The 18,894-nt window shown below is 43.5% G+C and overlaps 1 protein-coding gene across 1 annotated transcript in view; it reads right to left on the bottom strand.

Moving 5' to 3' along the window:
- LOC126416144 (NACHT domain- and WD repeat-containing protein 1) overlaps nucleotides 1-18,894 on the bottom strand; it is a 613,147-nt gene that overhangs the window by 475,234 nt on the left and 119,019 nt on the right. The window contains exon 2 of the mRNA XM_050083692.1: nucleotides 6,216-6,317. Coding sequence (XP_049939649.1) covers nucleotides 6,216-6,283 — 68 coding nt within the window. The 5' untranslated portion in view covers nucleotides 6,284-6,317. The remainder of the gene's footprint in view (nucleotides 1-6,215; nucleotides 6,318-18,894) is intronic.

The raw sequence follows: 18,894 nt of genomic DNA, 5'->3' as shown, positions 1-18,894 counted from the left end.
CAGCAGAGGATCAAGTAGGTAAAAAGACGAGGGCTAGTAGAAATCCTTGGGTAACAGAAGAAATATTGAATTTAATTGATGAAAGGAGAAAATATAAAAATGCAGTAAATGAAGCAGGCAAAAAGGAATACAAACGTCTCAAAAATGAGATCGACAGGAAGTGCAAAATGGCTAAGCAGGGATGGCTAGAGGACAAATGTAAGTATGTAGAGGCTTATCTCACTAGGGGTAAGATAGATACTGCCTACAGGAAAATTAAAGAGACCTATGGAGATAAGAGAACCACTTGTATGAACATCAAGAGCTCAGATGGAAACCTAGTTCTAAGCAAAGAAGGGAAAGCAGAAAGGTGGAAGGAGTATACAGAGGGTCTATACAAGGGCGATGTACTTGAGGACAGTATTATGGAAATGGAAGGGGATGTAGATGGGGATGAGATGGGAGATGCGATACTGCGTGAGGAGTTTGACGGAGCACTGAGGGACCTGAGTCGAGACAGGGCCCCCGGAGTAGATGTGTTAGAGAAAGCTTTTGACAATGTTGAATGGAATACTCTCTTTCAAATTCTAAAGGTGGCAGGGGTAAAATACAGGGAGCGAAAGGCTATTTACAATTTGTACAGAAACCAGATGGCAGTTATAAGAGTCGAGGGACATGAAAGGGAAGCAGTGGTTGGGAAGGGAGTGAGACAGGGTTGTAGCCTCTCCCCGATGTTATTCAATCTGTATATTGAGCAAGCAGTAAAGGAAACAAACGAAAAATTCGGAGTAGGTATTAAAATCCATGGACGAAAAATAAAAACTTTGAGGTTCGCCGATGACATTGTAATTCTGTCAGAGACAGCTAAGGACTTGGAAGAGCAGTTTATCGGAATGGATGGTGTCTTGAAGGGAGGATATAAGATGAACATCAACAAAAGCAAAACGAGGATAATGGAATGTAGTCGAATTAAGTCGGGTGGTGTTGAGGGTATTAGATTAGGAAATGAGCCACTTAAAGTAGTAAAGGAGTTTTGCTATTTGGGGAGCAAAATAACTGATGATGGTCGAAGTAGAGAGGATATCAAATGTAGACTGGCAATGGCAAGGAAAGCGTTTCTGAAGAAGAGAAATTTGTTAACATCGAGTATAGATTTAAGTGTCAGGAAGTCATTTCTGAAAGTATTTGTATGGAATGTAGCCATGTATGGAAGTGAAACATAGACGGTAAATAGTTTGGACAAGAAGAGAATAGAAGCTTTCGAAATGTGGTGCTACAGAAGAATGCTGAAGATTAGATGGGTAGATCACATAACTAATGAGGAGGTACTGAATAGGATTGGGGAGAAGAGGAGTTTGTGGCACAACTTGACTAGAAGAAGGGATCGGTTGGTAGGGCATGTTCTGAGGCATCAAGGGATCACCAATTTAGTATTGGAGGGCAGCGTAGAGGGTAAAAATCGTAGGGGGAGACCAAGAGGTGAATACACTATGCAGATTCAGAAGGATGTAGGTTGCAGTAGGTACTGGGAGATGAAGAGGCTTGCACAGGATAGAGTAGCATGGAGAGCTGCATCAAACCAGTCTCAGGACTGAAGACCACAATAACAACAACAACAACAACAACAACAACGGGCTGCAGTCCCGTCTTCCTGAAGCCACATCGCGTTTAGGCGGCCATGTTCACGCAGATGTAGAATTAAGAAACTGTCAATCATGGTCACATAGCGCTCGCAACTGCAATCAACACCCTCGTAATTTGGTGGCTGTGTAGGATCCATCCATCAGTGAGTGGCTTCAGCCGGATGTGGCATGCAGCTCTCAAGGCAAGAGGCTATTTCAGACGGTATTAGTCTCATGTGTCGTGCGTTGTCTTACAACAAATTCAGATAGTAGCTAATTATCGCTTAAAATAAGCATTAAGACTTCTCCAAAGTGAAGCCTGATAATAAATACGTGAAGTATGTTAGCGGCAAGAAACAAGCAATGCTTTCTCTGCGCGATAGCACTGGAGTTACTATCGAAGACAGTGCTGCCAAAGCAGAGTTACTAAACACAGCCTTCTGAAATGCCTTCACAAAAGAAGACGAATCAAATTTTCCAGAATTCGAATCGAGAACAGCTGCCAACATGAGTAACGTGGAAGTAAATATCCTCGGAGTAGTGAAGCAACTTAAATCACTCAGTAAAAGTAAATCTTCTGGTCCAGACTGTATACCAATTAGGTTCTTTTCGGAGTATGCTGATGCATTAGCTCCATACTTACCAATCATATACAACCGTTCGCTCGATGAAAGATCCTTATCCAAAGACTGTGAAGTTACACAGGTCACACCAATATTCAAGAAAGGTAGCAGGAGTAATCCACTAAATTACAGGCCCATATCGTTAACGTCGATATGCAGCAGGATTTTGGAACATATAGTGTGTTAAAACATTATGAATTACCTCGAAGAAAACAGTCAACATGGGTTTAGAAAACATCGTTCCTGTGAAACACAACTAGCTCTTCATTCACATGAAGTGTTGAGTGCTATTGACAAGGGATTTCAGATCGATTCCGCATTTCTAGATTTTCGGAAGGCTTTTGACACTGTACCACACAAGCGGCTCGTAGTGAATTTGCGTGCTTATGGCATATCGTGTCAGTTTGTGACTGGATTTGTGATTTCCTGTCAGAGAGGTCACAGTTCGTAGTAATTGACGGAAAGTTATCGAGTAAAACAGAAGTGATTTTTTGGCTTCGCCCAAGGTAGTGTTATAGGCCCTTTGCTGTTCCTTATCTATATAAACGAATTGGGAGACAATCTGAGCAGCCGTCTTCGGTCGTTTGCAGATGACGCTGTCGTTTATCGGCTAATAAAGTCATCAGAAGATCAAAACAAACTGCAAAACGGTTTCGAAGAGACATCTGAATGATGCGAAAAGTGGCTCTTGACCGTAAATATCGAAAAGAGTGAGGTCATCCACATAGTGCTAAAAGGAACGCGTTAAACTTCGGTTACACGATAAATCAGTCTAATGTAAAAGCCGTAAATTCTACTAAATGCCTAAGTATTACAGTTACGAACAACTTAAATTAGAAGGAACACACAGAAAATGTTTTGCGGAAGGCTAACCAAAGACCGCGTTTATTGGCAGGACACTTAGAAAATGTAACAGACCTACTAAGGGGACTACCTACACTTTGCTTGTCCAGCGAAAATATTTTGTTGACACAGACCTACATAGGGAGGAACGATCACCACGATAAAACAAGGGAAATCAGAGCTCGTACGGAAAGATACAGGTGTTCATTCTTTCCGCGCGCTGTACGAGATTGGAATAAAAGATAATTGTGAAGGTGGTTTAATGAACCCTCTGTCAGGCACTTAAATGTGATTTGCAGAGTATCCATGTAGATGTAGATGAGGGCGTATGTCACGCACGAGTATTAGTGTAGGTAAGTGTTGGACGGTGGTAGTGCTTTCAGAAGTTCCAGCTGATCACCAGAGGTTCGAACAAAAGGCCGAAACCCCTGAAGACGCACAATAACCAGGGCGTTCCACACCGTGAGAAGCAGCGTCACCATCTGGCGTGCAGTCCCTGTATAACCAAACGAATTTTTACGACGTCCAATAGCGTTCTCGTGAGGTTTTCTCACACTCCACTTCCTTCGACAACGACTTCAAATATGTACTGTGTGATGCCCGTGGTTAGTCGACCGCAGTATTGTTGCATCTGGAAGTGAAGGCGCTTCCGTCAGCCTATCGTGAGTCAACATGTAATGGGGTTGACACCATATGCACAACTGACATAAGAGCTCAGTCACCTTAGGCACCGCTGTATTTGTTAACTGTGACATCATCGGGTGTTTCCGATAACGACTAAGTGTAGCAACGTAGTGGTCTAGTATTACGGTATGTTTCTTTTCTGTTTTGTTTTTCTTCTCCCGTTTTCGTTTCTTTTTATTTTCAGTATTATTGAGTGCTCCGTCCAAGCGTCTGTGCTATGAAATCTGATCGGCTTTACCGAGCTTCATACTCAGTGCTAAATATTTCTGTGAACATTTCGAGAGATATAACCGCCATCTGACTGTAACAGTGGTTTTATTCCACAATCTAGATTTCGGTCTTATGCCATTATCAAGTTTTACGAGTATTAAGTCATTAGACGTGAGCAGAACACGACTCATGGTCAAAGCATGTATCTTCGGTAATATAAACCAATTTTGCCAAAAGTAAATACTACAACATTTGCTTCTATATTTACTTTTGACAAAATTAGTTTATATAACCGAACACACATGTTTTGACGATGACGGGTGTTTTACTAAAGTTTAATGACTTTCAGTACTTGTGACACTTGATGATCGCCTAAGGTCAGGCGGTGCATTCAAATGGCGGTTATATCTTTCGAAATGTTTTATATGAATGTGGCTCCACACAAAAGAAAAATCATTGACTTCTGTGAAACATTTACTTATCCACATTAAACCGCCATTTCCGAATTGTATTTACATGTTGTTCCTATTATCACACATTGTCAAAAATTCATATGTATGAATGTTTCTAATGGATGTTTAACCATATGTGATGATAGGAACAGTATATATAAAATTTCTAATGAGTGGTTTAACCATATATGATGACAGGAACTACAGTAACATCACATATAGGAGTAAGAAAAAGCTACAGGGTTATTCTATACGTGTACAGCTGTGCAAAGGAGACTGAATCAGTAGTATCTTTATCGTAATATCAGATTTTAACAAACAAGGTAACGTATTCATTTTTTAAATGTAGCACCAAAGTTATATGTTTTTCTAAAACCTATTTCACAGTGAACGACATCATCTTTACGCCTGTGAGTGTGATAATTTTTTATTACACTCTTGCAGTTTCGACAGCGAAACACAAATGTGTCACCTTACATTGCGCTGACATGGCTTAAAGCCATAATATCAGCACTTGATAATGGCCTAAGGCCGAAATTGCAGTGGTGTAATAAAAACTTATAGCAGTCACCGGCGTAAAGATGATGGATATCCCTCGAAAAATTTTTTATGACTGTGAATCCCAGCTACAACAAGTGTATTTCACAGTGTTTTGACGATTTCAAATTTGAATAACAGAGTGACGGTGGCGCTCTGTTAGCAGAGCGGAGTGTCAAGTTTCATCCCACATGCAGGTCAATAACCATGTCGGACTGGTCGGAGTAACATCTTGCTTTCGCGCTGGAGTACTATTTCCACTACGGCGAATCTGTTATGCGCGTGCAACGCACCTTTCAATATTCAGCTGCGATATCCAATTCCTCCACGTGGAACAATATTGAACTAGGTAAGAAACTTCGGTGCAACTGCCAATGGATCGAATTGAAAGTGAATCGGCCCTCGGAAAACCGTCCGGACTCAGGAGAATGTGTGCGTAGCAGTTCACGGTCAAGCCATCGTCGTCCGTTACGAAAACGTGTCCAGAAGCTTCCAACGGTTAAAAGACAGAATTCACTATGAAATTTCCAGAATTCCTGCAGCAGTTACGAAAGATGTGTTCCAAAACTGGGTGAAACGCCATGACTATTGCATATCCGCGAATGGTCGTCATTTGTCCGATGTAGTATTTCATAAGTAAACTTGAATAAATGTACCTTTCGTAAAATGTTAAACTTTGCTTCGCGGTTAATTTGTGTGATATTCACGTTTGGTTCAAGTGGCTCTAAGCACTATGGGACTTAACATCTGAGATCATCAGTCCCCTAGACTTTGAACTACATAAACCTAACTAATCGAAGGACATCACACACATTCATAGCAGATGCAGGATTCGAACCTGTGACCGTAGCAGCCGTGCGGTTCCGGACTGAAGCGCCTAGAACCGCTCGGCCATAGCGGCCGGCCTATTCACGTTTGAAATCGACAGAACATTGTGAAACACCCTCTATAAAAGCACCTAAAAAGTCTACGAACATGAAAAATCTACCGAAAATATTTTCCACACCCGACGATAAATATGTTTCACAACAGCGGAAAAAGCAACAGCCGTTTGAAAATTCAATTTTGTTGGCTCACCAGTTTTCACGGCAACAGTAGTTCTATTTACCTTTATTTTGTATCATAACTCTATTTGAGAAATTATAAGAAAATATGCATGACCGCTGGGATGTAAACACACAGCTCGAGGATCGGGAAGTCACATTGGTACTAGATTGTCTAGGTATTCAGGAGCGATGCCGGCAGAAAAAGAGAGCGGTACTCACTCCTCAGAGCGGGTGGACACCGAGTCCTTGTCCTTGTGCGCCTGGCCCGAGGAACAGCTGCTGCCCATGGCTACGGCTGCCGCTCGCTCAGATGATCACCGTCTGCAACAAACGACACACACCTCAGCACTCCTGCCGGCAACACAGATGACAGTGGGCCACTACCATTCCTGTCTGCTTGTCTACGTTTCCCAAGTAGTGCTACTTTACGGTACTCCTTAGCACTGTTTCAAAACAGTAACGGAAAAGATTTACAATGACAGAGATATGCAGATATACAGATGGCAGTGGTCTTATGTAGACAAAGTATAAAACGGCAAGTCATTGGCGAGCTGTCATTTGTACTCAGATGATTCGTGTGAAAAGGTTTCCGACGTGATTACTGCTGCACTATGGGAAATAACAGACTTTGAACGCGTAATGGTGGTTGGAGCTAGACGCATGGTACATTTCATTTCGGAAACCGTTAGGGAATTCCATAGTGCGAGATCCAGAGTTTCAAGAGTGTGCAGAGGATACCATATTCCAGCCATTACTTCTCACCACACCCAACGCAGTGGCCGACGGCTTTCACTTAATGACCGAGAGCAGCGGCATTTGTGTAGAGTTGTCAGTGATTACAGACAAGCAACAACGCGTGAAATAACCGCAGAATTCAATGTGGGACGTACGACGAACGTATCCGTTAGGACAGAGTGGCGAAATTTTGCGTTAATGGGTTACGGTGGCAGAGATCAACGCGAGTGCCTTTTCTAACACAAGGTCACCAGTAGCACCTTTCCCGGGTTCGTGGCCATATCCGTTGGTCCCTAGACTACTGTAAACCCGTGGCATGCTCGGATGAATCCCAATTTCAGTAAGAGCTAAAGGTACGTTTAAAGTGTGCTGCAGATCCCAAGAAGCCATGAACCCAAGTTGTCAACAAGACACTTCGCAAGCTGGCGGTGGCTCCATAATGGTGTTGGATCTGTTTGCACGGAAGGTACTGGGTCCTCTGGTCCAACTGAACCGATCATTCACTGCAAATTGTCATGTTCGGCTACTTGGAGACTATCTGCAGCCATTTTTATGGATGAAAATGCGTCTTATCGCCGGGCCACAATTTTTTTTCAATTGGTTTGAAGATCATTCTCGAAAATTAGAGCGAGTGATTTGGCCACCCAGATAGCCCGACGTGAATCCTGTCGGTCATTTTTGGACGTACTCTAGGGGTCACTTCCTGCACAAAATCCTGCATGGACAACACTTTCACAGTTATGGACGGCAAAAGAGGCAGCATGCCTCAAAATTTCTGCAGGGGACTTCTAACGACTTGTTGAGTCCACACCGTGTCGAGTTGCTGCACCACGCCGAAGGAGGTCCTAGAAGGTAACAGGTGGCACCCTATGACTTATCACCTCAGTATGTAGTGTTATATCTCGACAGTCGCTTGACATGAAGATTTACATTGAACAGACATGTTTTAGCACACACATGGGCTACTTTTATACGTTCTATACTCAGTTGTCTTTGTTGCTTACTCTATTTTCTACTTCGAAACCTTCTATGGCAACAACCTCAGGCACCTAATTACAGTCACCGAAATGAACTACACCTTCAAGTGTATCTTACTGCTGAACCATAACATCATTTAATGTAGTACATATAAAAGTCGCTACCATTTCGACGTTGCTACGCCAAACCAAAAGATACGCTTGCTAGTGTATTTCAGTTCGATGACTATGCCTGAGCCGGTCGGGGTGGCCGAGCGGTTCTAGGCGCTGCAGTCTGTAACCGCGCGACCACTACGGTCGCAGGTTCGAATCCTGCCTCAGGCATGGATGTGTGTATGTCCTTAGGTTAGTTAGGTTTAAGTAGTTCTAAGATCTAGGGGACTGATGACCTCAGAAGTTAAGTCCCATAGTGTTCAGAGCCATTTGACCCATTTGAACTAAGCCTGAGTGCCTGAATATACTGCCGTAAAAGGCTTCCGAAACCATTGTAAATAAGCAAAAAGTACAGCCGAGTGTAAAATCAATGTTTAAACAGTCAGTGTGCGTCAAAACAAAGTAATTTACAGCTGAAGTCCTTATTGCCCAGAGTCAGGGAATCAACAAGGCAGACCTGTAGAGAGAATGAAAAACAAAATTATAACTGTCCAAAATGAATTTTCACTCTGCAACGGGGTGTACATTGATTTGAGGCTTCTGGGAAAATTGAAACTGTGATGGAGTGGGAGTCGTATCACAGCTTAACTTCCGCCAGTACTACTTCTACTGCCACCCAAATTCTGATTGTACTTCTGATTGTCTTGCAGATCTGTGTACCTGGCGGATGTATCTGTGGCGGCGCGGGGTAACCGCCCAGTCTGGGCATCCTGTCACGGTTCGCGCGGCTCCCCCCATCGGAGGTTCGAGTTCTCCCTCGGGCATGGGTGTGTGTGTTGTGCTTAGCGTAAGTTAGTTTATTTTAGACTAAGTAGTGTGTAAGCATAGGGACCGATGACCTCAGCAGTTTGGTGCCATAAGATCTTACCACAAATTTCCAATTTGTGTCTGTGGTACGTTTTACGAGTAATGAAGCTGTTCAACTTGTGGAAATGCATCTCAGGATGAAGGAAGAGCACAGTGATTCGTGTGTGTCCCTGCAGAAGGATAAGAGTGACACACAAACTTTAATAGAGACGTGACTTTTGTCCAAGACGCTTAGCGCCCGGGCTAGACACACTGTGGAGTGAAAATGTTCGCTTCATGGGTGCCATGTCAGCTGACTGCAGAACTGGAAGTTTGTCGCGACGGTGTGTGAGGAACTTTCGCGCCTTTTCCTGATCGAAAGTAATAGATTTTTGTACAGAATTGTTACAGATGAAACCTGGGTGCAATATCACTAAAGTGAAACGAAAAGATAGAGCAGGAATTGCACTATAGCTATTCACCAAAACCAAAAATTCCGCACTTAAACCTTGGCAGGGAATGATATCCTAACCCTGTTTTGGGATATCAAAAGGGGTAATTTCAGAGCATTACATGGAAAACGGTTAACAGTGGCTAATAATTCATACTCAAGTCTACTGCGAAATCACTTTCACTATGTTGTCAGGAGCTAACAATGAGGACTTCCGGGTGCAAGTTTCTCGTTCCAATACGTCAATGGTCGTCTGCGTATGTCCGTTCAACCGTAACAACAACACAGGATATGACATCTGAATGTCTCGAACAACCACCTTGCTCGACAGACCTCGTCCCGAATTATTTTCATTTTTTCGGAACTTCGTAGAAACGCTCGGTGGCAAGCATTACAGAGAAAATAAAAAGATGAAAACCGTGGAGCAAGACTGGCTGCGTACAAAACCAAAAGAATTCTTCCCACGATGTGTCCGTGGACTTCCGGAGATATGGAGCGCGTGTATTACATGTGTGCGGATTACACTGGAAAATGAAATACATGTAGTTTTCCTGTATTACTTCGTTTGCGTAATAATAAATATGGGGACCATTTCTAAGCTTCTGCACAGAGATCATGTACATCCGTGTTCGCAGGTCGTGGTCTGGTGGCTAGTGTTGCTGCCTCTGGACCATGGGGTCCCGGGTTCGATTCCCGGCCAGGTTGGGTATTTTCTCTGCCCGGGGACTGGGTGTTTGTATTGTCCTCATAATTTCATCATCATTCGTGATAGTGGCTAGATTGGACTGCGTAAAAAATTGGAGTGTGAAAAAAGCAGTCTGTCTTTGGGCGTTGATGACCGCACAGTTGAGCGCCCCACAAACCAAACACCGTCATCATCATCATCATCATCATCATCATGTACATCTGTAACGATTCCTGCACGCGAAACGTAAGTTTGAGCCAGACTTTTAGTTATCGCCATTAGTTTTCTCTGGTGTGGTAATTTGTGGTTTGAGTGATATATTCTGATTGAAATGGAGGGAGAAAATAATTCAGGTATAATCTCACGTAGCGAGCAGCAGTCTTCCGTCAGAGTTCAAAGTTTTCCGTGATAGAGCACAGGATCGAGGCTCAATGTCACCGTGGGCTTTCCGTTTCCGCGAAGGCAAGAAAATGCCACCGCTGACACTCCAATGTCAGGCCGATGACGATTATGTCTTATGATAAGTATGAAATGATAGCAACAGACTGTCCCAGGGAACCATAGTGATAGAGTCATACTACACGGACTTTCTGGGAAATATTTTGAGGCCAAAGATCCGTCATTGTGCATGATAATTCATGACCACAAATTGCCTAACAAGTACGCAGGGTTTTAGAGAATTATGGGTGGGAAATCCTTCCTCATTCCCACAACAGTTCTGACACGAGGCCACCAGACTTTGATTCCTTTCCAGACATCAAGAAATACCCCGAGGAAATCTTTTTCAGCGAACTGAGGACGCTTCTTATGCAGTGACCCGAGTAAGCAGACAGATCAACAAAGATAATTTCAGGCTTTCTGAAGCACTGTGGCGCTGTTATTGAGAAGAATGGAGCTTACATTGAAGATCTGTAAAGACATTATGTGAAACAAAATGAAAATTTTGAACCATAATTTAACAATGTACAGAAGTTTTGAAATGACTCTGTAATTAACATTTTCATTTAAACCATCCTCGTACATCCTTGGTGCATCTACCCTCCACCTCCACTTCATTTTCATAGCTTCCATTCAAATTGGTACCTTGATCTATTTGAGGAACCTGCATTTCTCCATTCCCTTTTAGCAATTATCAGGTTTTGAATGGTTTCGCATTAAATGTCCATGTCTCGTTGGTATAGGTCTTAAGTAATACTACTCACTGATAACATACTATGCGTTTCAGACACATCGAAAGTTAGTTTTGAAAATCCTGCTTACTTTACTGAAACTGCATTTTGAGACCGACTTACTTTTATGTTTTTCTGTTTTTGTTCCTCTAGGTCTAGGTCTCAAATGTCTTAAATTTGTAAAATTTGTTTTTCGAGTACTTCTTGTAAACTTCTTTTGTTTCAATTGATTTTCAGAGGCGCTGTAGCAAGTGTTAACCGACCATGACTGGAATAAATTTACCAATGCTGACATTTCGTCCTCTTTGTCCTCGTCTGCTTTTTACAAACGTAATTCTCCAGTACTCTAATTAATGCGATAGGCTGTCCCTAATGCTGCCTGCCACGGACATGGCCGCGAAGCCGCAATTTGATATCCCGGAGGACCAATCTCCATTAATGATTACGCACTGCCTATGGCGTATTACATTAGCAACGCGACGGTTACCTAACGTAATGTGACTCGCCGCTAACATGGCGGACAGAAGCCTATTAGCTTGAATAGGTCGAACAGCTTCTAACCACAGTGGCAAGGCTTTGCAAAATAGAGGGTCTCGTGTAACGGTTAGCGTTCCTTTTTGTGGCTAAATGTGAAGCTCCACCTGGAGAGGACATATGATCGCATGCAGAATGCGCAAAATGGTTCAGTAAGAACATTAACAATCAAAAATTCATCGAAGTGAGCACCAATAGGTCTGGATGAATCCGTGAAGACCGCTGTGGTACGTTGTTTGTTACTTGTTAAACCACTGGATCCTCCTTCGCTCAAGAAAGGTTCGAATCCTAGTCCAATCATAGTTTCGGACACTTTCCTAAATAATTTCACGAGAATGAAACAGATGTGTCACGTTGCTCTCGCCACTGGAAAAACATGCATTTGTCGTTTTAACAATATTTCCAAAAGACGGCCTATGATACGAGGATTATTCGGAAAGTAAGGAACGATCTGTCTCGAAATGGAAAGCACAGTGAAAATCCGATGATGTTTTGCGCAGGTGTATTGGGCAGTGTCTCTAGTATGCCCGTCGATCGCGTTACGTCGTTATTTTTAGTTCTGAGCACACAGGGAGCACATAAAGGTACCTAGAACAGCAGTGGCTCCCGCCAAGTACGAAGGCTTGGTGAGAAATTTCGCCTGAAGCTATGCAACCAACAATACATAACTGTCATGCGTTTTCTTCTTCACGACAATTCTCAGCCGCATTCTGCAGGGGCAATGAAGATGATCCAGCATCGTTTCCTGTTGGAAATGTTTGATTACCCACAATACAGCCCGCAATTGTCTCCCTCTGAGTTTCATCTCTGCTCACATGAACCGCTGGCTATGAAGACAACATTTTGGCATAGGTAACGAGCTGTAGGCCAGCGTAGAGAATTGGCGGAAAGCACTGGCGGCTGCCTTCTATAACGAGGGTATTGGAAAGTTGGTACAACGCTACGACAATCGTCTAAGTCGGATCGGCGACTATGGAAATAAGCAGCTGGAAGTTGTAGCTAACTGTTGCAAATAAAACAGTTTTGATTTTCACTGTGGTTTCCATTTCGCGACCTATCGTTCCTTACTTTTCGAATAGCGCTCGTATTTACCATGTAGTAACAAAGAGCAGGTGCAAAAAGTGATATAAGCACAAAGGCTCACGCTGGCCGCGGTAGTCTAGCGGTTCTAGGCGCTCAGTCCGGAACCGCGCGACTGCTACGGTCGCAGGTTCGAATCCTGCCTCGGGCATGGATGTTTGTGATGTCCTTAGGTTAGTTAGGTTTAAGTAGTTCTAAGTTCTAGGGGACTGATGACCTTAGAAGTTAAGTCCCATAGTGCTCAGGGCCATTTGAACAAAGGCTCACTTGTGGGTAAACCAAAAAGTAGGGATAACTTTATTGCTATAGTCTGATTAAAATTACTTGATAGTTGACCCTTTAGTCTCCGTAGCGGGTTTCCTCCAATCACATCGGTCAACGTCACACCCGAACTGGTTGCTATTGTCAAATTGACACAACAATTAGTGAATTCACTTCCACATTCATGTCTGGCTTTCTTTCTTGATATGTTTGTATCACGAACCCTGGATCTTTTCTTTCGTATTTAATTAGACATGACAACCGCTCCAAAACAACACACACAACGATGGTAAGGACGGATAAATGTTTCATACACAGCACTAACCAAACACTTCTGGATCCTTCTTCAACAGACACGATTCAGAGTCACATACACAGTGATTATAATCATAAAGCTCGGCTAACTTCAGGTAAGCTTCGTAGGACATTGCATGAAGCCTAATTTTTGGAGGCTGCAATTAACAGTTTGTGACTGGGTCACCAGAGTCATGATTATAATGGACTTACGCAGTGTAATGGCGTATTGCAGTGGTTAGCATATAAACGTGACGTTTGGAAATTAATTTATTTAACTTTTCTAAATCTAACCAAAAGACTTTGATACTTAATTTTGTTCAGTTAAGGGGCTCCGGAAAGGCTCAAAATCATGAAAAGTTCAATTTTTACTTTTTTGCGTTTTCTGAATCTGCAGACTATTACCTTTTAATAGATATATAATTTATTCAATTCCGAAGACTACAACTATTTTTAAATTTTTTTTGAAATGTGTTCTACATGGGCGTGACCCACTGTGGCGCTGTTAAACTGCTGTCAAATGGTGTTATTATTAACGTCCGTGTTCATCAGGTACATTTTAGTGATGTGAGATAAAGTATGTGTTGTGGCTAACCTGTGATGGTTCAATATATATCGCTGGTGTGATTGTCGATTGTTTCATGTTTATTTACTCTGTCGTTATCTCGAAAATATTCGTAATTAATTCTGTTTCTTGAGTCTCTGTTTTGTTGAAGTATAATAATGAGTAAAAGTAAAGTTATTAGAAATCCTCTGAAGGCTTTTAAGAAAAGGAGAAATGTTGGAAAGCCAAAGGTATGTGTTATTACTGTAAACAATAAAGACGATAACCAAGTGAGTGAACCTAACGTCTCAAGTACACCTGCCCATAGCAGTCAAAGTGGGAAAGAAAATACTTCACAGAAGAAGCTTGGTTCAATTAGTGAAAACTATGAATGTTTTATGGGCGAATCGGATGTGAATGAAATATTTGATATGTCGGTTCTCAAAGGAATTTTTTCAAACCGTGTAAGATGTATTCATTGTAGTGAAGTTGATCTGGAACTCTCCATAATAAAGCACGTAGGACATGCTAGTGAAATACAACTGAAATGTGATAAGTGTTCATACATGACCACCTTTTGGAACAGTGTTGCAGTAACTGCAACTGAAGAAAATGGTAGCAAAATCTACGAACACAACAACGAGCGATGCTTGCTTTAGGCAAGGAACGCCTTCGGGCTGCAGACAGGGCTGTAAAGAGTCTAGAAATACAAGCAAGAGTAAACAGGAGGAGGAACAAGAGGAAGCTGGAGGAGGAGTTTGCAGAGGATGAAGATAATCCATCTTATGGACCTGGATTGCACTAAAAGGTAAATCCAATCTTTGTGGCTCGATTCCCAAAACTTTTATTTTCTCATACTAATTACATGTTTTCTAGGGCTCTTCCAAACATATTTGTTTCAAACTTTCAGTAAATGTTACACAGTACCTTCTGCATAATTTAACAAAGCCTTTTTCCAAAAAACTGTATATTTTTGAATATATAAATAAAAAATTGCAAAAAAATTTTGTGAATTTTCATTACAATTGAAAAAAAATCATCTTTAATAACTGAACAAAAATTTTGTAAATCCCTGTGTTAAGTTGTAGCCCATATTCCAATAAATAATCTGTAAAAAGTTCAACTTCCTACCTCAAATACTTTGTGAGGAAAGATGTAATTTATAAGCGTTATTTTAACATTGCAAGTATAGGGTGTTCCGGAGCCCCTTAAATAGTTTAAATGTAATTTTTTATTTCGAATACTTGACTGTGTGATTTTCAGTCTGTTTTATTTTCTCTGATTTTTCTTTCTATCATTCTTTTTCGTGTGGAATCTGCATGTGTTGCCTATAATCTACAACCAAGTGCCAGCCAGTACTGTCCATCGGTTCGTAACGCAACAGCCAGTCTAGCCATTGGGAGAACACTTTGATGTAACTAACGACAAGCAGAAATATTTGCTTTTAGCACTGAAAATGAAACTTTTTCTCCCTTCAGTGTTCTCGTAGTGATAAGCTTTAAAAGCCGATCGTGGTTTTAGTTCCACCACAGCTTCTTGATCACCGTTTTCTCGGGTACACTGCGCATCACGACGTTGCGTTTAGGTTAGGACATGAGTTTTAATTCAGGGCTACAAAACCCGTCGCAGTGCAGGTACTGGTCAGTTAAAATCAGCTGTCGACAGTCACACCTCGCGGCGGCTGCTTCGTGTTCCACAGGAACAGTATTTGTGAAGCGACCGGCCGTATCTGTGTGTAGCCTATAACCGAGCAGTAGCCGGCAACGGATGTGGCAACATTGTAGCAGCAATTACAGACACCGACTATCAAGTAACTTTAATCGGACTGTAGTGTGCCGTCATTCGGCACGCTTATTATCAGTCGCAGCTCGTCGTCTTTAAACCTCCCCCTGTGCTGGTCCTTCAGTTAGGCGACGCTTGCGGACAGAGACGAGTTTAACGAATGTACACACGTAAAAAAGAGTTTTGCATCATCTCGGTTCCGAGAGTTCCGGAACCTGTACAGAAAATTGGAATAGAGATCAACATAAACAACAATTCCGCCCTTTTTACTGCTCATGAAAACCACACATTGCATGTTGTACCACCATACAGCGAGACCTTCACACGTGGTGGTCCAGATTGCTGTACACGCCGGTATCTCTAATACCCAGTAGCACGTCATCTAGCATTGATGCATGCCTGTATTCGTCGTGGCATACGACCCACAAGTTCATCAAAGCACTCTTGGTCCACATTGTCCCTTCCCTCAACGGCGATTCGGCGTAGATCCCTAGGGTGGTAGGTGGGTCACGTGATGCATAAACAGCCCTTTTCAATTTATCCCAGGCACGTTCGATAGGGTTCATGTCTAGAGAACATGTTGCCTACCCTAGTCGATATCCTGAAGGAAGTCATTCCGATGAGGTTCACTATGCGGGCGTGAATTGTCGTCAATGACGACGAATGCCTCGCCAATATGCTGTCGATATGGTTGCACTATCGGTCGGAGGATGGCATTCACGTAACATACAGCCATTACGGCAGCTTCCATGACCACCAACGGCGTACGTCAGCCCCAAATAATGTCATCGCGAAACAGCAGGGAACATCCACCTTGCTGCATTCGCTGGACAGTGTGTCTAATGCATTCAGCCTGACCGGGTTGCCTCCAAACACGACGATTGTCTGGTTGAAGGTATATCCGACACTCATCGGTGAAGAGGACGTGATGCTGATCCTGAGCGGTCCATTCGGCATGTTGTTGGGCCCATCTGTACCGCGCTGCACGGTTTCGTGGTTGCAAAGATGGACCTCGCCATGGACTCGGGAGTGAAGCTGCGCATCAAGCAGCCTACTGCCCACAGTTTGAGTCGTAACACGAATTCCTGTGGCTGTACGAAAATCATTATTCAACATGGTGGCGTTGCTGTCAGGGTTCCTCCGAGCCATAATACGTAGGTAGCGGTCATCCACTGCCCTTGGGCGGCCTGAGCGTTGCATGTAATCGGAAGTTCCTGTCTCTCTGTATCTCCTCCATGTTCGAACAACATCGCTTCGGTTAACTACGAGACACCTAGACACTTCCCTTGCTGAGAGCCCTCCCTGGCACAAAGTAACAATGCGGACGCAATCGAACCGCGGTATTAACCGTCTAGGCTTGGTTGAACTATAGAGAGCACGAGCCGTGTACCTCCTTCCTGGTGGAATGACTGGAACTGATCGCTGACGGACCCGTCCGTCTAAGACGCTGCTCATGCATGACTTTTTACATCTTTGTGCGGGTTTAGTGACATCTCTGAACAGTCAAAGAGATTTTGTCTGTGGTACAATATCCACAGTCAACGTTTATCTCCGGGAGTTCTGGGAACCGAGGTGATGCAAAATAATTTTTCATGTGTTTATATCAAGACGATCTCGCTGTCGTAGCTCGCCAGATCTGTTGCCAGTCCCTCGTTTGGTAGTTATGTTCGACAAAATTGCTGTCGTGAGTGACGCCTCATGTATCGATATATCTCACAGGTTGTGGGGATCCTCATGGGAGCTATTTGTGACTGAACATAACTAGAATGAACTAAGAATTGTGCGGCATGGGTAAAAAGTCGATATTGTGCCTACGGCCATGGGCCGTTCAAAGGATGGGGGCATAAGGTCTAGGATCGCCGGTACGATGGCATGTTGCCATTGGTTCCAGGTACGCTCCATCGCTCGCAGGTATAGAGCGAGAGCCTTGTTCTGCAGATTCGTGAGATTAAGACCTCCAGAATAGTCTGGGAGAGTTAGTCTCGTATTTGACCTTAAACAGCATTCCTCGACTGAGACAGTATCCAAAGGCTGCCATTAACGTGTCAGCAATACCACATGGCATTGGCAGTACCTGTGCCATATGGGGCAGTCGTGAGTGAAGATTAACATTAGTACATTCCATCCTTTGGAGCAGGTTGTGGGTTCGGAGCAGACTGTTGCATATATGCGGTCGGACGTGCTGGAGCAGTCACCGGTAGCTCACCGCCACCGATTGCTATAGCGATTGAGTGAACAAAACCTCAAGTCCACCGTCGTGAACGGACTGTGCAGAGCCCCCAGCCGTCGTACTATGTGCATAATCTTTGGCTTTATTCATGTTGACCTTGCTACTCGCTGCCACGCAGTATTTAGTAAGAAGAGCAACCACTTGACGTACTTCGTTCTCCGATCAATCAAATATCGTCAATTCATCGGCATGTGCCCAACACACAACGGAGCTCGTACACGGCCGGACGCCTGTAAGAGTCCGTCGAAAATTCCGCTTCAGTGGTTCGAGCGCTGCTGCAAACAGTACCATTGACAAAGGACATCCTTGCCCAACCGAGCCGTGAACAGGAATTGTACCTGCCTCCTTGCCATTGAATCTCACCGTCTAAGGAGCACCGCGAAGGCGGCGCATGAAGACGTTAATGAAATCCCGTGGTATCGCCATTCGTCGCATGGTCGAATCAAGGAAATCATGGTTGATCTTCTCAAAGCCACGATCAGAATCCACTGCTACGATCGCCGCTCCTATGCGACATGCTTCCATCAGGGCAATGATGTCACATTATTCATCTCCAAACCCCTAGACAAGCTTGGTCTGCCGCCAACGTTCGCGCAAAGATTCTGTTGTCAGTATTGAGCATCGCGAGCGGTCGAAATTAATGGGCGCTGACATTCCCTGCCGATTTCAGTATTTGTATAAGCATCCCGCCATGACGTCCATGTCAGTTCTCAGTAACTCTTTATATACCAATACCCATCGGGACATCATTAGATCTGCAAATTGACGATGATATTCGGATGTCAACTCATTTGACTCTGGGGATTTATGTACCTCACCTTTCTCGAGTGCCATCATTACGGGTTTCAGCAACGCCGCTGTATCCGAACCATCCACCCACGCGTGCACCTATCGCAAAACTCTTCTCCCACTCAATCATCCAGTGACGTCTCGGCGAAAAGGAGGCAGTAATGCTTCAGAAATGCAACAGCTATGTCCTGTTGTGACTTCAAGGGCCGATCATCATGGTATACTGTGATCAACGATTGGCGATTACGTGCATGTCCGCTGGTCACGTGATGCGTGGAAATACGTTCTCCGTCGACGTTCTCCAAGCACCGAGCGCGGATCTAAAGTCCCTCCAATTGACGTCTCGCGATCGATGGAGTGCACGCCTGAATACAATGGACTTCCGCTTGACGCTCGGGTGATGTAGCACTGAAGAACAGGTTACGAAG

This window comes from Schistocerca serialis, chromosome 8, assembly GCF_023864345.2.
Source record: "Schistocerca serialis cubense isolate TAMUIC-IGC-003099 chromosome 8, iqSchSeri2.2, whole genome shotgun sequence".
NCBI classification, from domain to species: Eukaryota; Metazoa; Arthropoda; class Insecta; order Orthoptera; family Acrididae; genus Schistocerca; species Schistocerca serialis.
The sequence above is the reverse complement of the archived record's forward strand: the minus strand, read 5'-3'. Positions and strand labels throughout refer to the sequence as shown.